General features: G+C 34.5%; 1 protein-coding gene across 1 annotated transcript in view; it reads left to right on the top strand.

Annotated features, from left to right (window-relative positions):
* LRP1B (LDL receptor related protein 1B) overlaps positions 1-21,848 on the top strand; it is a 2,167,013-nt gene that overhangs the window by 1,901,115 nt on the left and 244,050 nt on the right. The window contains exons 61-63 of the mRNA XM_070768349.1: positions 13,776-13,964; positions 14,813-14,961; positions 19,706-19,799. Of these exons, the coding sequence (XP_070624450.1) occupies positions 13,776-13,964; positions 14,813-14,961; positions 19,706-19,799 (432 nt within the window). The remainder of the gene's footprint in view (positions 1-13,775; positions 13,965-14,812; positions 14,962-19,705; positions 19,800-21,848) is intronic.

Below are 21,848 nucleotides of genomic sequence, written 5' to 3' on the forward strand. Positions count from 1 at the left end.
TTATTTATCCAGCCTAAGAATTTCTGAAAGTTCTGCATACTGTGCCCTAATTGATAGATCAGATTACCTCCGGGAGACATGTGACTTGCAGTTTGCTTAAGAATCTACATCCAGTTTTCTCTGCCACCTCTTCTAACCCAACCCACCTTCTTAACAAGTCCAAACACTAAGTAATAATTTATTTTTTTAAGGAGAGAATTTGCTATCCTGGGAACATTTAAGTGCAGTCTTAGTCCCATGAATCTTTCCCTAATTTTGTGTGGATTATTCTATTGGTTTTTACTTCAATAATTACATAATAAAATGATATAATAATACTGTAGAATAGTATGCATACTACTGGATAATTGAGACAGTTTATTTTAAATCAAATTTTCATTGTTCGTTTTTTAAATTTCTCTGATTTTTTTTGTTGTTGTTGTTAGATCTGCCCATTCATTCATTCAACAAACATTTACAATTGTCTCTTTCCATGCCATGTATTATTTCAGACCCTGGAGTTACAAAGATGAATAAGTCCCTGTCTTCAAAGTACCCGTTTAGTTGTTGGGGGTGGGGAGACTGATATGCAGATAATAACATATATCAGGTTGGGATTAGAGGTATATGTATAATATTGCCAAAATTCAGGCTGGAGTAAGGAAGTGTTTGGTGAAGTGATGGGATCTTTGAAAAGTCTCAAAGATGGAGGACAAGCTCTCCATATGGGGAAATGTAGGGAGGATTAATCACACAGAGGGAACAGCATGTGCAAAGATATAATAGAGTTTTGAAGCAGCATGGGGTTTACATAATTTGTAAACTAGAAGTCATATAAGAAAAAAATAATGACACTAGATGAATAAGGGCAAATTGCTGCCAGATTGTGACAGGCCTTGTATGCTAGGTAATTTGGAATTTATCCTTTAGGTCATAGTGAGCCATTGATGGCATTTAGTTGATAGAATGCCATTATTAGATTTGACAACCACATGGAAAATGGAAGACCCTGGAAGGGCAACCAATTTAGAGGCTGTTAAAATATTTTAGAGAACATATTTGAAGTGATTAGAGCTGTGGGAATGGGGATAAAGTGTTGCATTCAGTAGTTATTTAGCAGAATAAGGAGGACAGATCTGAGAAGTTAAAATAGCAAAAATATTGGTGGTTGAGTTGCAAACATAAAATGATGATTTGTATTTTTATATACTTAACTAGGGTGAAATAACTTACAGTTTGAAAACTTATTAATTTCACATATATTTCTACATTTTTTAAAGAAATAAAAGGCACCAAACTAAGCATACTTAGAGATTCTTCTTAAAAAGCCCTGACTTAATGAGAGGTACATTTAGTTAACAGAAGGGTCAACATCAAAGAAATTCTGACAATTTACCTAGAAGAAATAGTGCAAAAGAGTGAATCTCTCTCCTCCTACTATCCCTTGATATATAAAATATGTCCAGTGAGAAACTTGCCAATTTCAGTGTTTTCCAGATTGAAATGCTGTTTTTAAGTTTAAATCTGTCTTTATACAAAAATAGAGTGATTCTAAATATATTCTAATCACAGTGATTCTAAATAATAATATCATTCTTATAGATCTATATTTTGGGGATTGATTTCTCACCACTCCCAAACCATAATCCTCCCCTGAGAATTTTAGGCTTTGACACTTGATAAGAAGTTCTAAACCTTTATTGGAGCACAAATCTTTGGGTTTGAGTCTCAAACTGGAGTTTGAGTTTCAAACTGGAGAAGAAAAACCCTTAGTAACCTTTAAATGTTGGAGAACCTAAGGATGTGGGTGGGTTGGGGTGGTATCCACTGCTAGAAAACTTTTTCATCCTAAAATGTGTGTGTTGCTTCACTGGGTCTCAGTTGCCTCATGCATAGAAATAAGGGTATTGGGGGAAATGGCATCAAAGGAGAATTCCAGAACTAAAGTTCTAAGCCTCGAGTTAGGTGGATCACTTTAGAATTTTTGCCAAATTCTAAAGTTTTAATTTCAGGTTAGTCTTCAATTTAACCCAGACAGGGGTTGAAAATCTTAAAAATCATATGTATTTCCTTAATTAAAATATCAAATTGCCTATCCAATACTTAGTTTTCTCTGAGTGTTACTGCAAAAGTTATTAACATCTTTTAAAGTTGTTATTTATGACCTTATGAAATTGATAAGAGAGGAGAATACTTATGTTCTTGATAATGATGTTGTGTTAGATGTTTTGCATGTACTATTATTACTATCATTGTTGATTTTCCGTGGAAATTTTCTTGACTTACTACTGTTGTTCCAAGACCTGGAACCAACCCCTTATAAACTCATACTTTATCAGAAGCCTACCATGTTCAAGAAACTGCTTGATGTAACAACACATGCTTTTTTAGTCATTCCATCAAGTGAGCACTGTGTCATTAAAGTCATTTTGCAGCAAAGAAATAGGTTTACAGAGATTAAGTAATTTGTCCAAAGTCAAAGAGCTTGTCCCTAGAATTTGAACCCAGATCTAACTGGTTCCAAAACCTCTCACACAGGTCCCCCTTCTCTTTGAAAAGTTGGCTGATGGATTTGTTGTCTGCTTGCTATAGTTTCTAATAGCAACAGTTACAGCATAAATGCACTGTTACACAAATAAAAGTATATCCATACTTGAATTTTTTCAGATTGATGTACAAAGTAGACATAGATAGTTACAAAACATTTGAGCAATTAGTAAACAAAAACTTAAGCCATCAGAACATTATTATTCTAAATGAAATTATATATCTTATTAAATCTAATTTTTGTATATTTATTTAGAGAGGTGAAGAAAGCAGTCATATTGTTAATAAGGTACACCTTGCTTTACATAGGGACATTTTGATTTTACTGTTTGCTCTTTCCAAACTAACTGGGAAAACTTCTAAATCTTATTTGAAAATTTATGTTATACAATTCTGAAATTTGAACACAGCAAAGATCTTTTGTCATTAATTTTATGTGTTGAAAGAATAGCTTTCTCTGAATAAAATGTCTATAAAATAGGTTACAAATATCTTCTGAGAAAAATGTCAGTCTTCACTCTGCTCATCTTCGTGTTAGAGATTCTGTTTCTCATTTAATAAAAAGAAAATGAAATACCAGAAAATTACATTTAGATAACAATTTCATTCTGCCTGCTTTTATCAAAGAACATAGATTCAGAGTTAGTTTTCCTCATTTTGTGTGAGTTGCCATTGAACTTGAGATAGAGAGGTATTTTCTTGACAAAAAGATTGAAAATACTGTGTAAACAGCAATAACAAAAGGGTGAGCTAAAAGAAACATTGTTGACCTTGAGTTTAAAAATTATTTGTTCTAGTAATTTTTTTCAGAATATTCTTCTTTGGGTCACTAAATGATTTAACCTTGTGTTAAATCAGTTGGCCATGTACATTTTTAATCCAGCATACTGAAAGAAACGTACAGTCATAACTACTAATTTCTCAGAAGAGTAATCATTGGTTATGATTCTAAACTACAGTTTATCACTGAATTGTCTTTTATTTTGTGGAAAAATTGTTTAAAATTCATGTGATTATGTTGACAATAATAGTTTCTGTACTCCTAGACCTGAATCCTCATGTTGTAGGGTCAGTATTGTAGTCCAACTCTTTTGCTTGGTTATTGTTCTGGGAATCTAGTTTGTGTTTTGAGGGGGCAGTTCTATGTTTGGACTTAAAAATCCGAATCCTAACCCATGCAGCGATCATCTAATCAATGTTGGGAAAATAATCCAGATCTCAGCATGCTACTGGTGAAATAGTGAAAGTCTATTTAAAAGGTTTTTTTCTGAGGGGGGAAAAACACTGAAAAAGACAAAGGGAGTATTTTGTGCTTATATATCCTGCAACTCTGTAGCTGTTGCACTTAGGTTTTCAGAAAATGTAAATATTCATTGAAGCCAACTGAAAAAAGGCAGAGAATCTAATAAACATCATCATCCAATTTTACAATATTCTAGAATGTTTCTTTCTCGGTAAGATATTGCATAGTACTTTTGAAAAAAAGTTCCCTATCATTCACAGTCCATTACAAACAGTTGACTTCACAGGCTATTTTATGCCAACGGTGTTGATGTGCTGCTGTTTACAATACAATAAAAGTTAATGGAAGGGAGCAAAATGCAATTCAGTTACTATAGAAATGTTCCTGAACCAGTAAAATAAATTGAAATTAACTGCCATTTCTAAAAAGTCTTAGAGTTTCAGTGTCAATCATGTCTTTTACTTTTGTTTCTTAAATAGAACATGTTACATTAAATTGTGTATATGTTTAAATAGATTATTAGTTTGCAAATGTCACATATATTCCATATACTATTTTAAAATATGTCAAGTATTACCATAATATGACTTTTTCAGCCACTTTCAACAGCGTTATCTATCCCAACTGTGACATGGTACAGCCTTGGGGATTAGTAAATTTAGTTTTGGTTAGGTTACTCTCTAATCGAGGCAAGTTGCTTTGCCAAACTAGGTTCAAAGTTCTTATCCATAAAACACAACCAGTCAGTGATCTTCTAATATTTCTTAAAGGAATTGACTGAGGTTGGAACTGGGACAGAGGAGGTCTGTTCTACCAATTAGTTCACTTATCCCTAGTTATTCCTAGAACTACTAGATCACACTTGAAAATGCTTGTAATACATTACATTCTCCTCCATTTTTATTCTAGAAGCATATTCATAATTGTAGGAATGTGTGAAGACCAGATACTACATTCATGCAAATGACTTTACCTGATAATCTGTCCCAAAGGCAAAGTGCTTTTCAAAGACTTCAGCTTTTATTAGGACTCTCAAACAAAAACATTCCTAACGCATACATATGTGGAATGTCATAACTTATATTTGCTCTGAAAATACATTTCCAAGTATCTATAAAGTTTTGTATCACCAGTAGAAAAGTCCAGAGAGTTTCAAAGTGACTGGAATATATCTTTATGAAGTGCATATAGCAGTGTTTACATCAGAGATTGGAAAGCAGTGTCATCATCAAGAGAAAGTATTTATAGGCACAGTCCAGTTTTCAAAATAAATGAGCTATAATTTATGTTGCATGCTGATACATTCTCACATTTATTAACAAAATGCCCTTTTTATAAATTAAATATTAAAATGGCCATCTGAAAGGTGAAAGGTGCAAGTTGCTCAGTCGTGTCCAACTCTTTGCAGCCCCATGGACTGTAGCCCTCCAGGCTTCTCAGCCCATGGAATTTTCCAGGCAGAAATACTGGAGGGGTTGCCATTTCCTCTTCCAAAGCATCTTCCTGACCCAGAGATCAAAGCCATGTCTCTTGTGTCTCCTAAATTGACAGGCAGACTCTTTATCACTAGCATCCCCTGGGAAGCACATATATAAGCTTATATCATGAATAATTTAAAAACATATAAGTAAGGGACAAGTGAGGCCAGTATTGTGCCCACCTGATGCAAAAAGCTGACTCATTGGAAAAGACATTGATGCTGGGAAAAATTGGAGGCAAAATAAGAAGAGGGTGTCAGAGGATGAGATGGTTAGACAGCATCACCGACTCAATGGATATGTACTTGAGCAAACTCCAGGAGACGGAGGACAAGGAAGACTGGCTGGCTACAATCCATGGGGTCACAAAGAGTTGGACACAATTTAGTAACTGAACAACAAGTGAGGAAGGGAAAAGGATTAAATTATATTAAGCTAAATATTCCTAATCTATGTAGAAAGTATATATTATTTGAGGCGATGAGTAGACAAAAGGAGGCAAGGAATTCTGGAAAAGGATAGGCAAACAATGCCTTCTGCCTTTTAATAATGGCTTTAATTTAAGGAAGGGCTCTAAGTAATTTCTATAATTTACCACCATATATTACATTTATTTAAAAAGTTTATAGATGTAAGGGTCCCACTGTAAACTACTGCATTAAAGAGGAACACATAACTTTTATTTGGACATTTAATCAGTATTCAAAATCAGCCACATATAATAGACACCCTGGTAGAATTAGCTCATATCTGCTATGTTATGACATATGCTGAATGGAAGAACTTTAGTTTTACTCCTCTTCAGGGCCTCAGTGATGGATGAACTTATTGAAAGATGCTATTTTTGTTGGAAAAAAGAAATTTTGAACATTTTGTCATCATATTTGTTAATGTTGATTATTCTTAGTTTCTACCATTTTTTAATGCATTTCTTCATTTTTAACAATGGATTATGGATGCATTTGCCTGAATTTTTTTTTTTTAAGTATTGTTTCCATTATGTATGGTTGTATTAAAGAGTAGCCAAATGTTCAAATGTTCATGGAGCAAATGTTAACTGGAACATTTTGTAGCCTGTTGTAGATGGTTCTGAGGAAATAATTATTTTTAAAAAATCTTCTGCAAGATAATAACACTGAAGTGGATGCATAATTACTAAAAAGGAACGAATGTCCTAGACCCAAAGGGTGCATAAAGCATACTGTTTTTGATGGGACATTTGTAACTAAAGCTACTGACTCAGCAGCAGTCATTGTCTGGAAATTAGTATACGGTGGCCATTTTGCACTCCACCCACTCCCCTCCATTACTCTTCATAAACTAAAAACTGTTATTCACCCATATACTCACCACAGTCATGAATCTTCCACTTTCTTTGACATGTTAAACCAGTTTCTTCCATCTTCTATTTCATCATCTGTTTATCAGCCTACACTCCTTCTGTAGCCCTTGATTCATCTCACCTCATTTTTTGAATGGTAATTGTTTTTTTGTTTGTTTGTTTGTTTAATTTCTTCCTTTTTGGTTTTCATGTTCTACTTTTTAAATTCATGCTCTGACTTCTCTACATCCTGTATTGCACATTATCCTTTTAGAAAGAAGTTGGGGAAATTGTTAGTGTCAAGGTCTCAGAAAAGAGGATTGGTGAAGATCCTGATCTTCACTTCTGAGTCAGGCTATTTCAGTCAAGCTAAATTCTGAAGGAGATCAGCCCTGGGATTTCTTTGGAGGGAATGATGCTGAAGCTGAAACTCCAGTACTTTGGCCACCTCATGCGAAGAGTTGACTCATTGGAGAAGACTCTGATGCTGGGAGGGATTGAGGGCAGGAGGAGAAGGGGACGACAGAGGATGAGATGGCTGGATGGCATCACTGACTCGATGGACGTGAGTCTGAGTGAACTCTGGGAGTTGGTGATGGGCAGGGAGGCCTGATATGCTGCGAATCATGGGGTTGCAAAGAGTCGGACATGACTGAGCGACTGAACTGAACTGAACTGAAATAGCTTGTATAGTACTGCATGGAAAATGGCTATCACTGAGGGTTTTCATTCAGGAAGAGATATGCGAGATGGAAAAAAAAAAAAAAAAAAAAACTATTGGAAGCATTACCTGGAGGGAGTTCTAGTCTCTCTACCTTTGTATCTTTTCCATGCTCCGTGTGCTAGAAAGATGACTTCTGTGGAGTGCATCACCCCGGCTCTCAACCACAATGGTTTAGCAGGGGCTGAGCTCCTCCACCACTTGTCCTCTGCCATTGGTGCACATGTGCCTAGATGCTTTAGTTATGTCTGACTTTTTGTAGGCCCATTGCCTGCCAGTCTATGGACTGTAGTCCACTAGGCTGCTCTGCCCGTGAGGTTCTCCAGGCAAGATTACTGGAGTGGGTTGCCATGCCCTCTCCCAGGTCTTCTCTGGGTAGGTGGCTCTTTTACCCTCACTACAGTTTTCACCAGCTTCTGGTAACAGATTTAGGAAAGGTCTTAATCTATCATCAGTTCCTTAGCCACACTTCTGTAAATTGTATTGAGAAAATAATATAATCCCTTGTACAAAGACGGACTTCATTCAATTAAAGTCTTCTCAATTATCATTAAAAAATGTGTTCCCTGTTTACTATAGGAAACTTGGCTGACACAAAAAGACTGGAAGAGTTTAAATGTAATGAGAGGAGTTAGACTAATTTTGTTATGTTTCAAGTGTGAAGAAATGTGCAATGGCACCAAAGTTAAGAAAAATGGAAAGTCTTAAAATATATTAAAAATCAAAACATGATATAATTTAACATAAATATTTTATTTGATATGTTTATTGATTTTAAAGTTTTATGACATTAGGCTTCCAAACTGTAAGTATAGCATGAGGGTCAGGTTGACTTTATCAGATCATTGAGGTTTTCCAAACAATACATAAATTCTTATAACCAAAAGAAAAAATCATCATTCAAGTTACTCTGTAATTTTAATTCTTTCATAAAAATAACTACATAATTTGGTGGTTACATTCTATGAATTTTTTTCTTCTTTTAAAAATATTTATAATAGTTTTTAAATAAAAAAAGTAAAATTTGCTCTGTATAATATTTTAAAATATCACTTATATCCTTGAAGTAAATCTTAGAGAAAAAATAAGAAAAAACATACAGCAGTAGTAAAATTTCTATTTAAGTACTAACTATAATTTCTATTTTAGATCAAAACTTGTTGTTGTTATTCAGTCACTAAGTCATGTCCAACTCTTTGTGACCCCATGGACTGCAGCATGCCTGGTTTCCCTGTCCTTCACTATCTCCCAGAGTCTACTCAAGTCCATTGAGTTGTTGATGCCATCCAACCATCTCCCCTGTCTCGTCCCCTTCTCTTGTCCTCAATTTTTCCCAGCATCGGGGTCTTTTCCAGTGAGCTGGCTTTTCGCATCAAGTGGTCAAAGTGTTGGAGCTTCAGCTTCAGCATAAGTCCTTCCAATGAATATTCAAGGTTGATCTGAGTCTGCCGTTATTCCAATGCAATATCTTACCCCAAACACCAACTATGAGATTTTAAACCAACCAAAGATGAGTTTTGTATTATTGGTTCATTTTGTTCTTAAGTATTTAAACTAGGTTAGTCCAAAATATAAAATTAGATTGGTATTATCCAGGAATGCGATTATTTAGCATGATAAATAATATTCAAAAAAATGAATAATAATAATCAAGAGTATTGTAATAGCGTACCTCTAACTGTGAGGCAACAGATAAGCTGAAAGCATATTCTGTACTTTCAATTTTTCTGTTTATTGTAATCACTAGGAACCTAATCAGGATTGCATCCAGCTAGACTAACAGGGAAAAACTCCACAAAAGAATATTTCCTTATTTTTTGCCAAATATCAAATTCTTTCTTCTGATACATGTAGTATATGAAATAAAAATTAGGAGCCTAGTGCTTGAGTGGAATGCTGGAACAGTACAATAAATAATGCTGTTACACAGAACAGAGGTCTCACTACAGAAAGCAGCTTTAAAATAGTTTTCAAATATATAATAAGTACCTGTTAAACTGCAGCCCACACAACACTTCTGTTTTTTCTGTCTTTTGTATGTCTGCTGAATACCTGTAAAATGAAAGTTTCTTTGCATTTATTTTTTGCATCTTTCTTTTAATTAAACAAAGGCAGTCTTATGTTTGAAAGGGGGGCATATTATTTTTCTCTTGAAAAGGATAACCATTATCATTTTGAGAAAACATTGACTACTTTTTTCATAAAATCAATGATATCTTAGTAAGAATTTGTTTGTTAAATGTTTCCCTCACAACATCATATTTCATAAATATATATATATAATTTTGTCAGCTCTGCTAACTACCAAATTACATTGCAAGACATCTTTTTGTTGCTCTGTATTATGTATATGTATATAAAATACATATATGTATATACTATGCAAATATATTGTGGGCTTCCCTGGTGGTTCAGATGGTAAAGAGCTTGCCTGCAATGCATGAGACCTGGGTTCAATCACTGGGTCAAGAGATTCCCTGGAGAAGGGAATCACTACCCACTACAGTATTCTTTTGTGCAGAATTCCATGGACAGAGGAGCCTGGTGGGCTGCAGTCCCGGGGTACGCAAAGAGTGAGACACAACTGAGCGACTAACACACACTTGCATATATATTACAGATATGTTATAGACTTACACACATATATATGTATACATGTACATACGTATCTATAAGGTAAAAATAAGTAAATAGAGATACAACCCAAAATAAGCAATTTTACTTTTCTCATTCTAAATCAGGAATGTTTCTCATAACAAAATATATAAAGCTCAGAATACCTTATTAACTCCCAGTGTAGTCTGAACTCTTCATGAATTGATGGAAAAATAAGCATAGCATTCATTCATTTATGCTTATCATTTATCAGTTAATAGGAATTTTTTCACAGAAACTTTGTCAAATAACTCTTGTGAAGAAATTTTAGGTTCTAAATAAGAAATGAAGGCATACTGCCAAGTTATGAGCCAAACCCTGGAAAACGCAATATGTAAAGGGTTTTGTTTGTTTTGCTCTCTTTTGTTTTTCTTAATTTTTATTGGCATTGTTTGTGGTATTAGGGAACACATCACTGTGTCTTAGTGGCTTGGTGGAGCCACTATATTGCTACAGAGGTGTGAGACTAGATTTCATTGTTGATGTTTTTACTTCATTTATTTTCTCTAGAAGAGAGACTCTGATGGCTGTGTTTGATGCTTGTGGTTTGGGAAATAAGCATGCATACCCAATGAATTGGAGAAGGCAATGGCAGCCCACTCCAGTACTCTTGCCTGGAAAATCCCATGGAAGGAGGAGCCTGGTAGGCTTCAGTCCACGGAGTCGCAAAGAGTCAGACACAACTGAACGAATTCACTTTTACTTTTCACTTTCATGCATTGGAGAAGAAAATGGTAACCTACTCCAGTGTTCTTTCCTGGAGAATCCCAGGGACGGCAGAGTCTGGTGGGTTGCCGTCTATGGGGTCGCACAGAGTCGGACACGGCTGAAGTGACTTAGCAGCAGCAACCCAATGAATAGGCCTGAAGTGAGCTTTTAAAGCCACTAGTGATAGTCCTATTCTTTGTCAATATCACACAAGGAATTGAATCAAACAGATGGTCACTGGTCAAATGGACTACTTTTCTTCACTTTCACCTGACTTTTCTATGTGCTTTGCACATTCAGCTATATGCCATTCTTCTCTGAAATAAGAGTTCATCTTTCTGTTCTCTATTTACTTATATGACTATCTGATAACAGGGTTTCTGGTGGGCAGTCACTGCACACTTAGAGGTAGCAAACTTGCCCTTACCTTAAATTGTCCCATGTCTGAAAATGATAGTAATGGAACTGATTTCAAGTAATTAAATAAAAATGATTTTCACATGGAGCTTAAGAAATTAGTCCCATTGTTTTAAATGCTTGTGTTGGTTTTCTAAGGCTGCCATAGCCTTGGAGGATTAAACCATAAACGTGTATTTTCTCATAGTTCTGGAGATTGGAAGTCCCAGATCAAGATGTTGTGGCAGGCTCAGTTTCTCCTGAGGCCTCTGCCTTTGGCTTGTGTGAGTTAACTGTCTTCTTGCTGGGCCTTCACGTGGCCTTTTCTCAGTATGTGCACATCCGGTGTTGCTCTCTTCTTATAAAGACACTGTTATATTGAATTAAGGTCCCACTCATAGGATCTTCATTTAGCCTCACTTACTTCTTTAAAGGCCCTATCTTTAAATACAGGGATATTGAGGTCTAGGGTTTCAACATATGAATTTTGAGAGGACACAATCCAGTTCATAACCATACTTTACCTCACTCAGATGGCTTTCTCTAAGTCATGGCTAGTAACTAAAGTGGCAAAGAACTCAGAAGCCTGCAAATCTGAATTAGATTCAAATACCAACATCTTCATTTACTAGTTTTTTTTTTTCCCCCCCATCCTTTCTGGTCAAATTACTTGTTTTCCAGATTTTATCTTAGCTTTTTTTAATCTTAAAGTGAGGTCAACTATTTCATGATGGAGCTGTTTTGAGTATTAAATGAATAGGTGTACAAAGTTGGTATCTTTCTACAAGGTTTCTCAGTCTCAGAACTATCGATGCTTGGGCCTGATCTTCCTTCTGGGACTAGAATTGCCTCCTCTACTCATTGAGAACCAGAGGCCTATTTTCTGGCACCCATGGGCTGAATAAATGTGAGCTTTAGTTACTTATTGAATACTTCAACAGACTATGCTACTTTTGAGATGCTAAAAGACAAGTTCCTACAATAAGTTCACTTTTGTATAGAAATTAATCAAATCTCTGGTGGACTGAGATTGCTTTAAAGTGGTGATTAACTTTTGTATCCCTAATTAATGATGTAATTACTTTCTTGTCATCTAAGGAAATCTGAGTTGAATATTTCTGAGACTTTCATTTTTTCTGAAAATGTTTATATTTTGGAAAATTTCAAGCAAACACATTTATTGAAAGATTGTTTTGATGATCACATATCACCAAGAGTCATCCAATTATTAACATTTTTCTATATTTGTTTATCTTTCTGAAATGAACTTATATAACTGAAGGGGGAGAATGGGCATAGCTTATATAAATGACTCAGACATAATTCATTTTGGTAAAATGTCCTACTGTTCATCTTTCTTTATCCAATTTTACTTATCACTGTGGCAATGGGTTCCATGTCTGGGAGTTACATGGATAATTCACTTTGAGTTTCTGATCAAAGTGTGCACATCTGAATTTTTCTTAATTTTTTTACATCCTTCATATGCACAGTCTGTTCTGAGATGGATTTCTGACTAGACACTGCATTATTTATAGTAGTCAGTGAGTCTTATTTCTTTTGTTTCTACATTTTCTTAGTCATAGTGAATTCTCCGATCATATTTGGTCCACCTGAGTAAAAATAGCAAATTATTAGATCAAAATGGCTGCTTCTAGTTAATAATATAAATTTACCCAGCATTTAAAAAGTATTACTATAAACCTCCCTGGAAAAAGTGAATTATATTTTAAGTTCTTTAGTTTTTCAGTGACTTGAATATCAAACATTAATTCTATCATTAAAATCTAATCTAAACATATTACCTAGATAGTACCCTTTTTCATTAATGAACACTTTGCAGGATTTCTAAAAGTAGATCTGAAAATTTATCTTGAGAAATATTTTGGAATGTTTGTGCAAATTAGGCAATTTCCATTTTCTTTATTTATTGTTTTTTAAAAAAAGAATTGAAGAAACCTCTATCACATTTTAAAACGATTTAACTCCAAACCACCAAACAAATTTATTGCATCTTATTTACCTGATAGAACCCTGGAATCTTCTGAGTGAAAAATTTACTTTTGTGATGCTCAATCTACTATTGACATTTAAACCCAGTTGTGTAATGAACATATAACTATAAAACAATTTTAATCTGCAACTATACAGGTTTATGATAGTTAAATCTGCATGATACATTGTCATTTGTCGCATTTATATTTCTCCATCCTGATCCTGGCTTATTTTGCAAGTAAAAATAGTCATAAAACCTCAGTGACTAAAATGGTTAATAGTAGTCTCGTAGTCACTCTGTCTCCAGGTAGATAGATGTTTCATCCTGGATATATACTTTAGTCCATTTAAAAGTGTCAGAAGCAGTACAGTGACCTGTGGATTTAAGGAGGATTTTAGTTAAAAACAACTGGATGGAGATATACATATATATAGTTTTTAAATGTTGGATGTTATTTGTTTCTGGTGAAGCAGTCTTTACCTTTAAGCGAGACTGAACTCATTTTTCTTCCCAGTGGTTGGACCAATCTAAACCTGAGCAAAGCAACTTCCTGCACTAGATCCTGCATTCTCTTAACTGGTAATAAAGAACCTTGCTGGCCTGACAGGTTGTCACAGCAATTATTCACATGAAGTTCTGTCGCAGTTGTATCTGTCAGCCCATGTAGTATTGAATATTTTAACTGGCAGTCTTCCAAGACTGAACATTAATCTTACCATCTCCTATTACAGTCCCTAATCAAGATATTCCAGGGGTGATTGCACTAACATTGTTTGAAGACTACATCTACTGGACTGATGGGAAAACCAAGTCACTCAGCCGTGCCCATAAAACCTCGGGAGCAGACAGACTCTCACTGATTAACTCATGGCATGCCATCACAGATATCCAGGTGTATCATTCTTATAGACAACCTGATGGTAATTATTCTTTCCATGATTTCCATAAATGCATCAACATCTTTTAGTAACATTCCATTTTTGTTTCCTTTAGGGTTAAGAGTAAATTTATTTTTGAGAAAGATTATTAGATTTCATTGCGTAGAATAATTGTATAGAATGAATTCATCTGATATCAAAAGCTGCTGTTAAGGGATATGGTTTCAAGATCAATAAAACTGCAAGGAATGTTGATTTGTTGAAATCATATTAAGCTAAATGACATGAGTACATATAGCTGGAGAAATGAATACTGCATTATTGAAATCATATATTTATAAAATGGTTATAGGATTCCAGTTTCTTGAGTGCTAGGTGAAAGAAACTATATTTAAGTAGTTCTGGGGATCCAAAAATGAGAAATGTATCAAGCATATGTCTAGTAGGAATTTTATCAGGCCATATGGAATAAAGTTTTGATTATTTTGCTGAAAACATAAATTTGGCTTGGAAAAGAGAGCTACTGTACTCTCAGATATAGATCATCATTTCATTATTTTATTTTACATTTATATTTCTAATCCTATGTATACAATCATCCAAAATACTTCCAGTCTCTGTTTATTTTTCTGATGGACACTTTTTTCCTACTAAGATACTCACTATAGTAGAAATGCATTTTTAAAATTATTTAATGGTAAAATAATGTCATAGGATAATGAGTAGAATTTGTAGCAAAATAAAATTATATTTATAATATTGATGAGTTCTTGATTATGACATTCTATTCAAATACATGTTATGAAGCTCAAATGTCTTATTTCTAATTGCATATTATGTTATTAATCTTGATTATCATGTTTTTTTTTTTGTTTCTTTCTTACTTGTAGTCTTCAAACACCTCTGTACGATAAATAATGGAGGTTGCAGTCATCTGTGCCTTTTAGCCCCTGGAAAGAGTCACACCTGCGCATGTCCCACCAACTTCTATCTTGCAGCTGATAACAGGACTTGCTTATCCAACTGCACAGCCAGTCAGGTGAGTGGACTTCTAGAAATTAGTTCATGGCCTGTATGAGCAAATTGTTATAAAGTTTCTGCCTGAGTTTTGTTTACTTAAACCATTTTTGAAACATCATTTTTTTTGGTTTGGTATAACATCAGATAAATATTTCATACATTATAGAGAGGGCCACAGAGTAAGGGAAAAACAATTTGATGCATATTGTTAAAATGGGACTTTAGGAAATACAAATAGGGTTCAATTGGAAGACAAAACAAACATGGAGACCATTCTTACACTGACCTACATAGAATAACTATGCAAATCATGAGTGAATATAGGAGAATGTCCACTCACAGCAGAATCATCAGAAGAGATTTGACCTATTCCAAGATGCCAGGGTGATTGAGACATACGGTTAAGGATAAGAAAACAAAATTCCTAGGTAACCTGTTCTCTATCACCATCTCTACCCCTGTCTCATTCCACAGAGTTAAGTGGTATGGAAAAGATAGTTTTTATAGTATTTTCTAGATATTTTTATTTAAAAATTATATGATCTAAATAATTTCCTTCTGAAATCTTTCTCTTCAAAATGTAATAATTTTCAGTATATTTCAGAAGTTATGTTTTCTACTTAATGGCAGTTACATAGACTTAGCTGTTTTACTTCCAAAATTTGAAGAAAAGTCGTATGACATTATAACATTTGATTTTAATATTTGAGTAACTATCTTGTTTAAGATAAAATTGTCAAAAAAATCATGTGATTTCCTTTTAAGAGTGACTAAATTTATTCTTAGGATTCTGTCTTTTGCATGTGTTTGTTTTCCAATTCTAGCAGTGGCAGTGACATTATGGCAAAAGACTGAATTTCTCTTAGGGTGTGTCTATTTTCAAAGAGAGAAGCTAATCCTAGCTCAACTTGCCTCTTAAGTTATGACTATGAGGATCACCCATTAAAGAACTACACAAGAGAAAAGATCGAACCTCTCAGCAATATGTAGAGTGGTTAAGGGGGCAGACTCTGAAGCCAGACTCAATATGATGATAACCCTGACTGCTTTAAGTAAGCTGAATTATTTAATACCTTGGCTTTGATACTTAACTTCTTGAAGACTCAGGTTTTTCATCTTCTAAATGGGAATGATGATATTTCCAGGCATGTGTTATAAAGATTACATGGGAAAAGTAAGTGTTGTTGTTCTTACCTTAGCCCTACAGTGCAACTGGATTATACTTGAGTATGTGTGCAGTTAGTGTGAGCTGCCATCAGGAGGGTCTGATGTCTAGTTGAAAACATATGTCACAGTCTCTGTTTTATTTGCAAAAAGGGTCACTTTAATTATAATCTTATATAAGCAAAGTTCAATACTTTTATAAAACTAGAAATTTGTCACAATGAGAGATAAAATAAGCAACCTAGAGGTAAAATATGAGAGAAGTCATATCTTTAAAGAAAAAAATTATAAGTTTTGTTAATTTTGCTTAATTTAGACACATTTTCAGTTTAACGTCTGGATTCTTCTGAAATAACCTCTATTCTCTTGATTTGGAGCTGATCAGAGTCCCTCTATTGAGGCCCAACACTGAGGTTGTAGGTGACTTAGGAATGACGCCTGTCTAAGCCACTTACAATGTGGTGAGCCTTCTTACCCAGCTGAAAATAAAGCCAAAGGATGCTTGACACACGGATGAAAATCTTCAACAGCAAAACATATGTAGTAAAACCTGAGCTTTGCTATAGTCAGAAAAGGAGTAAGATGTTTCAAATTCAGTTCAGTTCAGTCGCTCAACCGTGTCCGACTCTTTGTGACTCCATGGACTGCAGCACCCCAGGCTTCCCTGTCCATCACAAACTCCTGGAGCTTGATCAAACTCGTGTCCATTGAGGTGGTGACATTCAAATTACTAAGATAGTAAAGCCTAGAATTATATATACTCAATGGCAAAAAGTCTGATTAGTCAGTTCAATGAAAACATAAATGAACCTAGAAAAGTATTATTCATATAACTAAATTACTTCTCAATTTGGCATCAGTCGTTATATGACTGAAATATTTATAATTTTTCAAATACTCCCAATAGAGTTTTCCATGAATTAAAAAAAAAAAAAAAAACTATAGCAAGGCAGAACAGTGACAACAGAACATCATGGATCCGATATCTTTGTTTTCAGTACTTCCTGAATAAAACAGTTATCACTTTGCTTCATTTTTAAGAAAAAAGTTAATGAAGAGTAACATTTCAGCTGCATTGTCAATGAGTGGCTGTCCCTATAAGTCTTGTGGTTTACACAGTCATTTTATCATTGATTCTTTTCTGATATAAAGGGAGGAAAACAAGATATACTGTATACTTCTTGCATAAAAATCAATTCATAAAAACACCATATTTAGTGAGGTAGATTTTCAAATGAAGCAGATAATTTGTGTACTTCAGAATCATATCTTTAAGCATTTTGATATGTATCTTACTAAGGGATTTTTATTTGTCATCATTGAGTGGCTGCAGCCAATTACACATGCCCAAGTATCATTGATTTAAAAAAATAAAATAGGTAAATCACACCATTAAGAATTCTGTTAGGATTGAAAATGAACATATGAAAATCTGATAAAAAAATCAAAATTAGGTCCCATTCTTCTAGTATAAATCACTTTAAATATTATATTTAAATCTTTTTAATTAGAACATTTTTAATAAATTTAAATGAATTTACTTATTTTTAGTGGAGACAGTTCCTATTTTGAGTAAATTTCACTACATGCAGTAATTACATTTTATCCATGTATCCATTTTAGTAGGAACATTTAGATTTTTTATAGCTTATTCTTGTGCATAATTGGCATTCTGCAATTTATTTTATGAAGATATTAGTCTTGAAGAGCATTTGCCATGAAGAATGTTTTGTATTTATATTTATCATTTATCTTTTTAAAGTAACTATATTTAAATATGAAAAAAAAAAAAACACCCAGACACAAAATAGAAGAAATCTTCCTCTGAGACTAATGAATAAAATGATGTAGTTTAGCATAAGAAATAATAAAATATATTTTAGCCTAGCCTTCCCTTAACTCAAAACCTTTTTATGTCCTTATTAAAAATGAAGTGGCGAGCATAATCATCATGTTGTACATCATTCCAACAGTGGATGTTTATTTAAACCAGAAATATTTAGTAAAATTAAAAAATGCATTTAAGTATTTTTTAAATCTTGATTAGAGGGGCTTGAAATATACTCAGGAGACTTGAAATCATCTTACTAATGTACTTTGATATACTGCAATGACTGGAAATGTTTACTGTTCACGGCAATTGGTTTTGGAGTTAGCCTTATATCTCCAGCAGTCATTATGTATAATAGTAACATTCTTCCTCTGGTAGTTTATGAAAACCACAAGAAACATGACCACAGGCTAAGTAAATATGGGAAACTCAGTTGAACTGGGAGATTTTCGCTTGAATTCAGTGCTCTGTTCTCTCTTATATTGCCACTGGGTGGGGGCGACTTACTCTTTTATTAATATATATTAATAATATATGTATGTGTGTGGTAATCACTCAGTTGTGTCTAACTCTTTGCCATCCCATGGACTATAGCCAATCAGGCTCCTCTGTCCACAGGATTCTCCAGGCAAGAATACAGGAGTGGACTGCCATTCCCCTTTCAAAGGGATCTTCCCAATCTAGGGATTGAACCCAGGTCTCTTGCATTGCAAGTAGATTCTTTACATATAAATATATATATGCTTCAGCTCCAGAATATCCAGACAGTTTCAGTAAAGGCTTGCATCAAATTCTGCCTTATTTAAAGATAGTAACAGTATTTAAAATGAGCAAACTTTAGCTTGGTAATCCATTTTCATTAGAGAAAATTGAACCTAGCTTATATATTTCTGTGTTACAAATCTGTCTGGCATGCAACATGCTAAGATAAATGCCACCTTACTTTAGTTACTCACATGGGAATTACAATAGAATTTGTTTTCTTTTTGAAAAGGAATAAATTTTAGAAAATATCTTAATGTTTTCAAATTTCAGAAGAAGGAAAAATCTGAAGTGCTAGAATAAATCTACTAAGTGTATTGACTTTTTTCATGGCAACTATTTATGATGCATGTACTTTCTATATGGAAAATGTGATTTTCTTTAGTTCCTTCTATCTTATGAGTATATACTGTAACTGAATGTTGCTGACAAAAGGACAAGGTTGCGGTCTGAGATCACTAAGGAATAAATTGGCTGAGTTTTCTTGGTCACTGTGTATAGTTGGCCAGTGAGAAGTTAATAGGAACAACGTTTCAAATTAATTAAATTTGCTAAATTAAATTAGTTAAATTAATTCAAATTAGCAAAATGAATTCAACTCAATACCTCTTCCTGACATCTCTGATGATTTTTAGCCATATTCAGTGTTCAGTAAACTTTTTCTGTAGAGGGTCAGAAAATAGCTATTTTAGGCTTTGTGAATCACATGGTCACTGTAGGAGCTACTAAACTGTTGTAGTGGTGAAAAGGATCCATAGACAATATGTAAATTCATGAACATGTCTGTGTTCAGGAAATCTCAGGAGGTTTTCTTGAACAGAGTGCTGTCCTCACTGGTCATTTTGCTCTTGCTGTACGATTACTCCTATGGTGGAATGCTCTAAGACTACTACATTCATGTTTGCAGCAGGAAGGTAGGCTAGGCTGCTGTGTCCTGGTGAGTTTTTAAAATATCCATTATATATGAGTTGAGTTCTATAATCTTTATTTTTTCTTTTTCTCAAAGTTTCGCTGCAAAACTGATAAATGTATTCCGTTCTGGTGGAAATGTGACACCGTGGATGACTGTGGTGATGGATCTGATGAACCAGACGACTGCCGTGAGTACACTGGCCGATGTAGGAATTTAGAATTTAGAGCTTAAATTCCCCCACCTGGAAAACAGAAGCAAGATCATAAGTTTTGGCTTCTGATAGTTTTGCAAACTTGGAATAGAAAGGTTTTATATGTTGCCAGTTAAAAATACAGCAAAAATTCTGGCATTATCTTGTGTATGTCTCTGATCACTATTACATTTACAGTGACACCTCAGCAATTTGTGTTGGTGTTCACTTTCTTGATTTTTTTTTACTTGTGGAATAACTAAACTCTTCATGTAATGATCAACAAAGGAAAAATCATCATGATTTTGACTTGATATATCATTAAGTTAGAAACAAAAATGGGCAGGTTTTCAGCATGCCACTCAATGACTGAAATCTTGCTTTTAAAGGCTACAGCCCTTCAACTTTCCTGTCAGTATTAAAAATACTGAAAAGTCTGTAAAAGTCAGATTTTTCCAGTATAAGTCATTAGTTGGCTCTTAGGCAATTTATAGTGCTCTCAATAGTTGCCTTAAAGTGGCTATCAATTATATCTTGACATTTGGCTTGGTTAAGTGAAGTGAAGTCGTTCAGTCGTGTCTGACTCTTTGCAACCCCATGGACTGTAGCCTACCAGGCTTCTCTGTCAGTGGGATTTTCCAGGCAAGAGTACTGGAGTGGGTTGCCATTTCCTTATCCAGGGGATCTTCCCGACCCAGGAATGGAACCCAGGTCTCCCTCATTGCAAGCAGATGTTTTACACTCTGAGCCACCAGGGAAGCTCCTGGCTTGGTTAGGTGCTTTTTGTTTATTTATATCTATCTTTGGTAACCATCCAAAGGACAACCTTATTAAGCTTGTCGCTGCCGGTGGGGGCCAGATCCTTATTAGAAAGCCCAAGCCAGACAGTGATGTGACTCAAACCATCAATACAGTCGCGTACCATGCCAAACCTGATTCTGATCAGCACTTCTGCACACAGTGTATCATCTATGAGGACTTGTCTAATCATCACCCAGAAAGGGTTAGGCAGGGCAAAGTCTGGATGACTCCTTCCAGCTGGTTTATAGATTGTGTGATGTCCTTTGAGTTGCTCCCTCTTGACAACTGAACTCTCACAGTGTGATACCTTAGTGATTGCACTGTTTTCATCAGCCACATTTTTACAAATAGGTAGACTCATTCATTGGAGAAGGTGGTGGCACCCCACTCCAGTACTCTTGCCTGGAAAATCCCATGGAAAGAGGGGCCTGGTAGGCTGCAGTCCATGGGGTCGCAAAGAGTCGGACACGACTGAGCGACTTCCCTTTCCCTTGGTAACCTAAGATAGACAATCAAGAGACTTTTTAATAAAGTCTCTTAATAGACTTTTTATTAAAAGACTTTTTAATAAAGTCTTTTGAAAACTTTTATTTTTAAAATAAAACCTTTTAACAGACAATCAGGAGACTTTTCCTTGATAGCCTTTTATAGTTCACTCCACAGGCCACTTTAATACTGACCTGTCAAGTTGAAGATGCTTGCAGTCAATCATGATAATTCACTCAGCATCTCAGTGGATTGTTGCCATGATTTGGACTTGACAGTTGAATTCAAGATCAACATCCCTGCACTAAAGAAAGACAATGCATTGTCTTAGTGAAAGCTAGATATTTTCTGATATAGAACTCACCAGCAAATAATTTGAAAACTGTTTTGAAGTTCAGACCTCTAGATGTTTACTTAAATGAGCTATATTACATCTCTCTGGTCACTACCAAGTGTATCAAACATTTGAAGATTTTGTCATATATTTCATTTATGTGTGGGCAAGCAGTAATAATATTTTTAGTGAGAAGGAAAAAAGCATAAAATAATATATTCAATGAGAAGGAAAAAAGTCATTGTTTTTCTATTATTATTTTTCTTTTTCTGAAAAGTTAATTACCCTTTGATTTTTTAAAATATAGCTTTTGTTTTCACTATGATGGACAACATATGAAGAGAAGTATCTATGAGGCATAGGTACACAATTATGTATGAATCACTTTCTTAAGTTATTGAATTAAAAAGAATCAAGAATCAAGG

This window comes from Bos indicus, chromosome 2 (genome assembly GCF_029378745.1).
Source record: "Bos indicus isolate NIAB-ARS_2022 breed Sahiwal x Tharparkar chromosome 2, NIAB-ARS_B.indTharparkar_mat_pri_1.0, whole genome shotgun sequence".
In the NCBI taxonomy this organism is placed as follows: Eukaryota; Metazoa; Chordata; class Mammalia; order Artiodactyla; family Bovidae; genus Bos; species Bos indicus.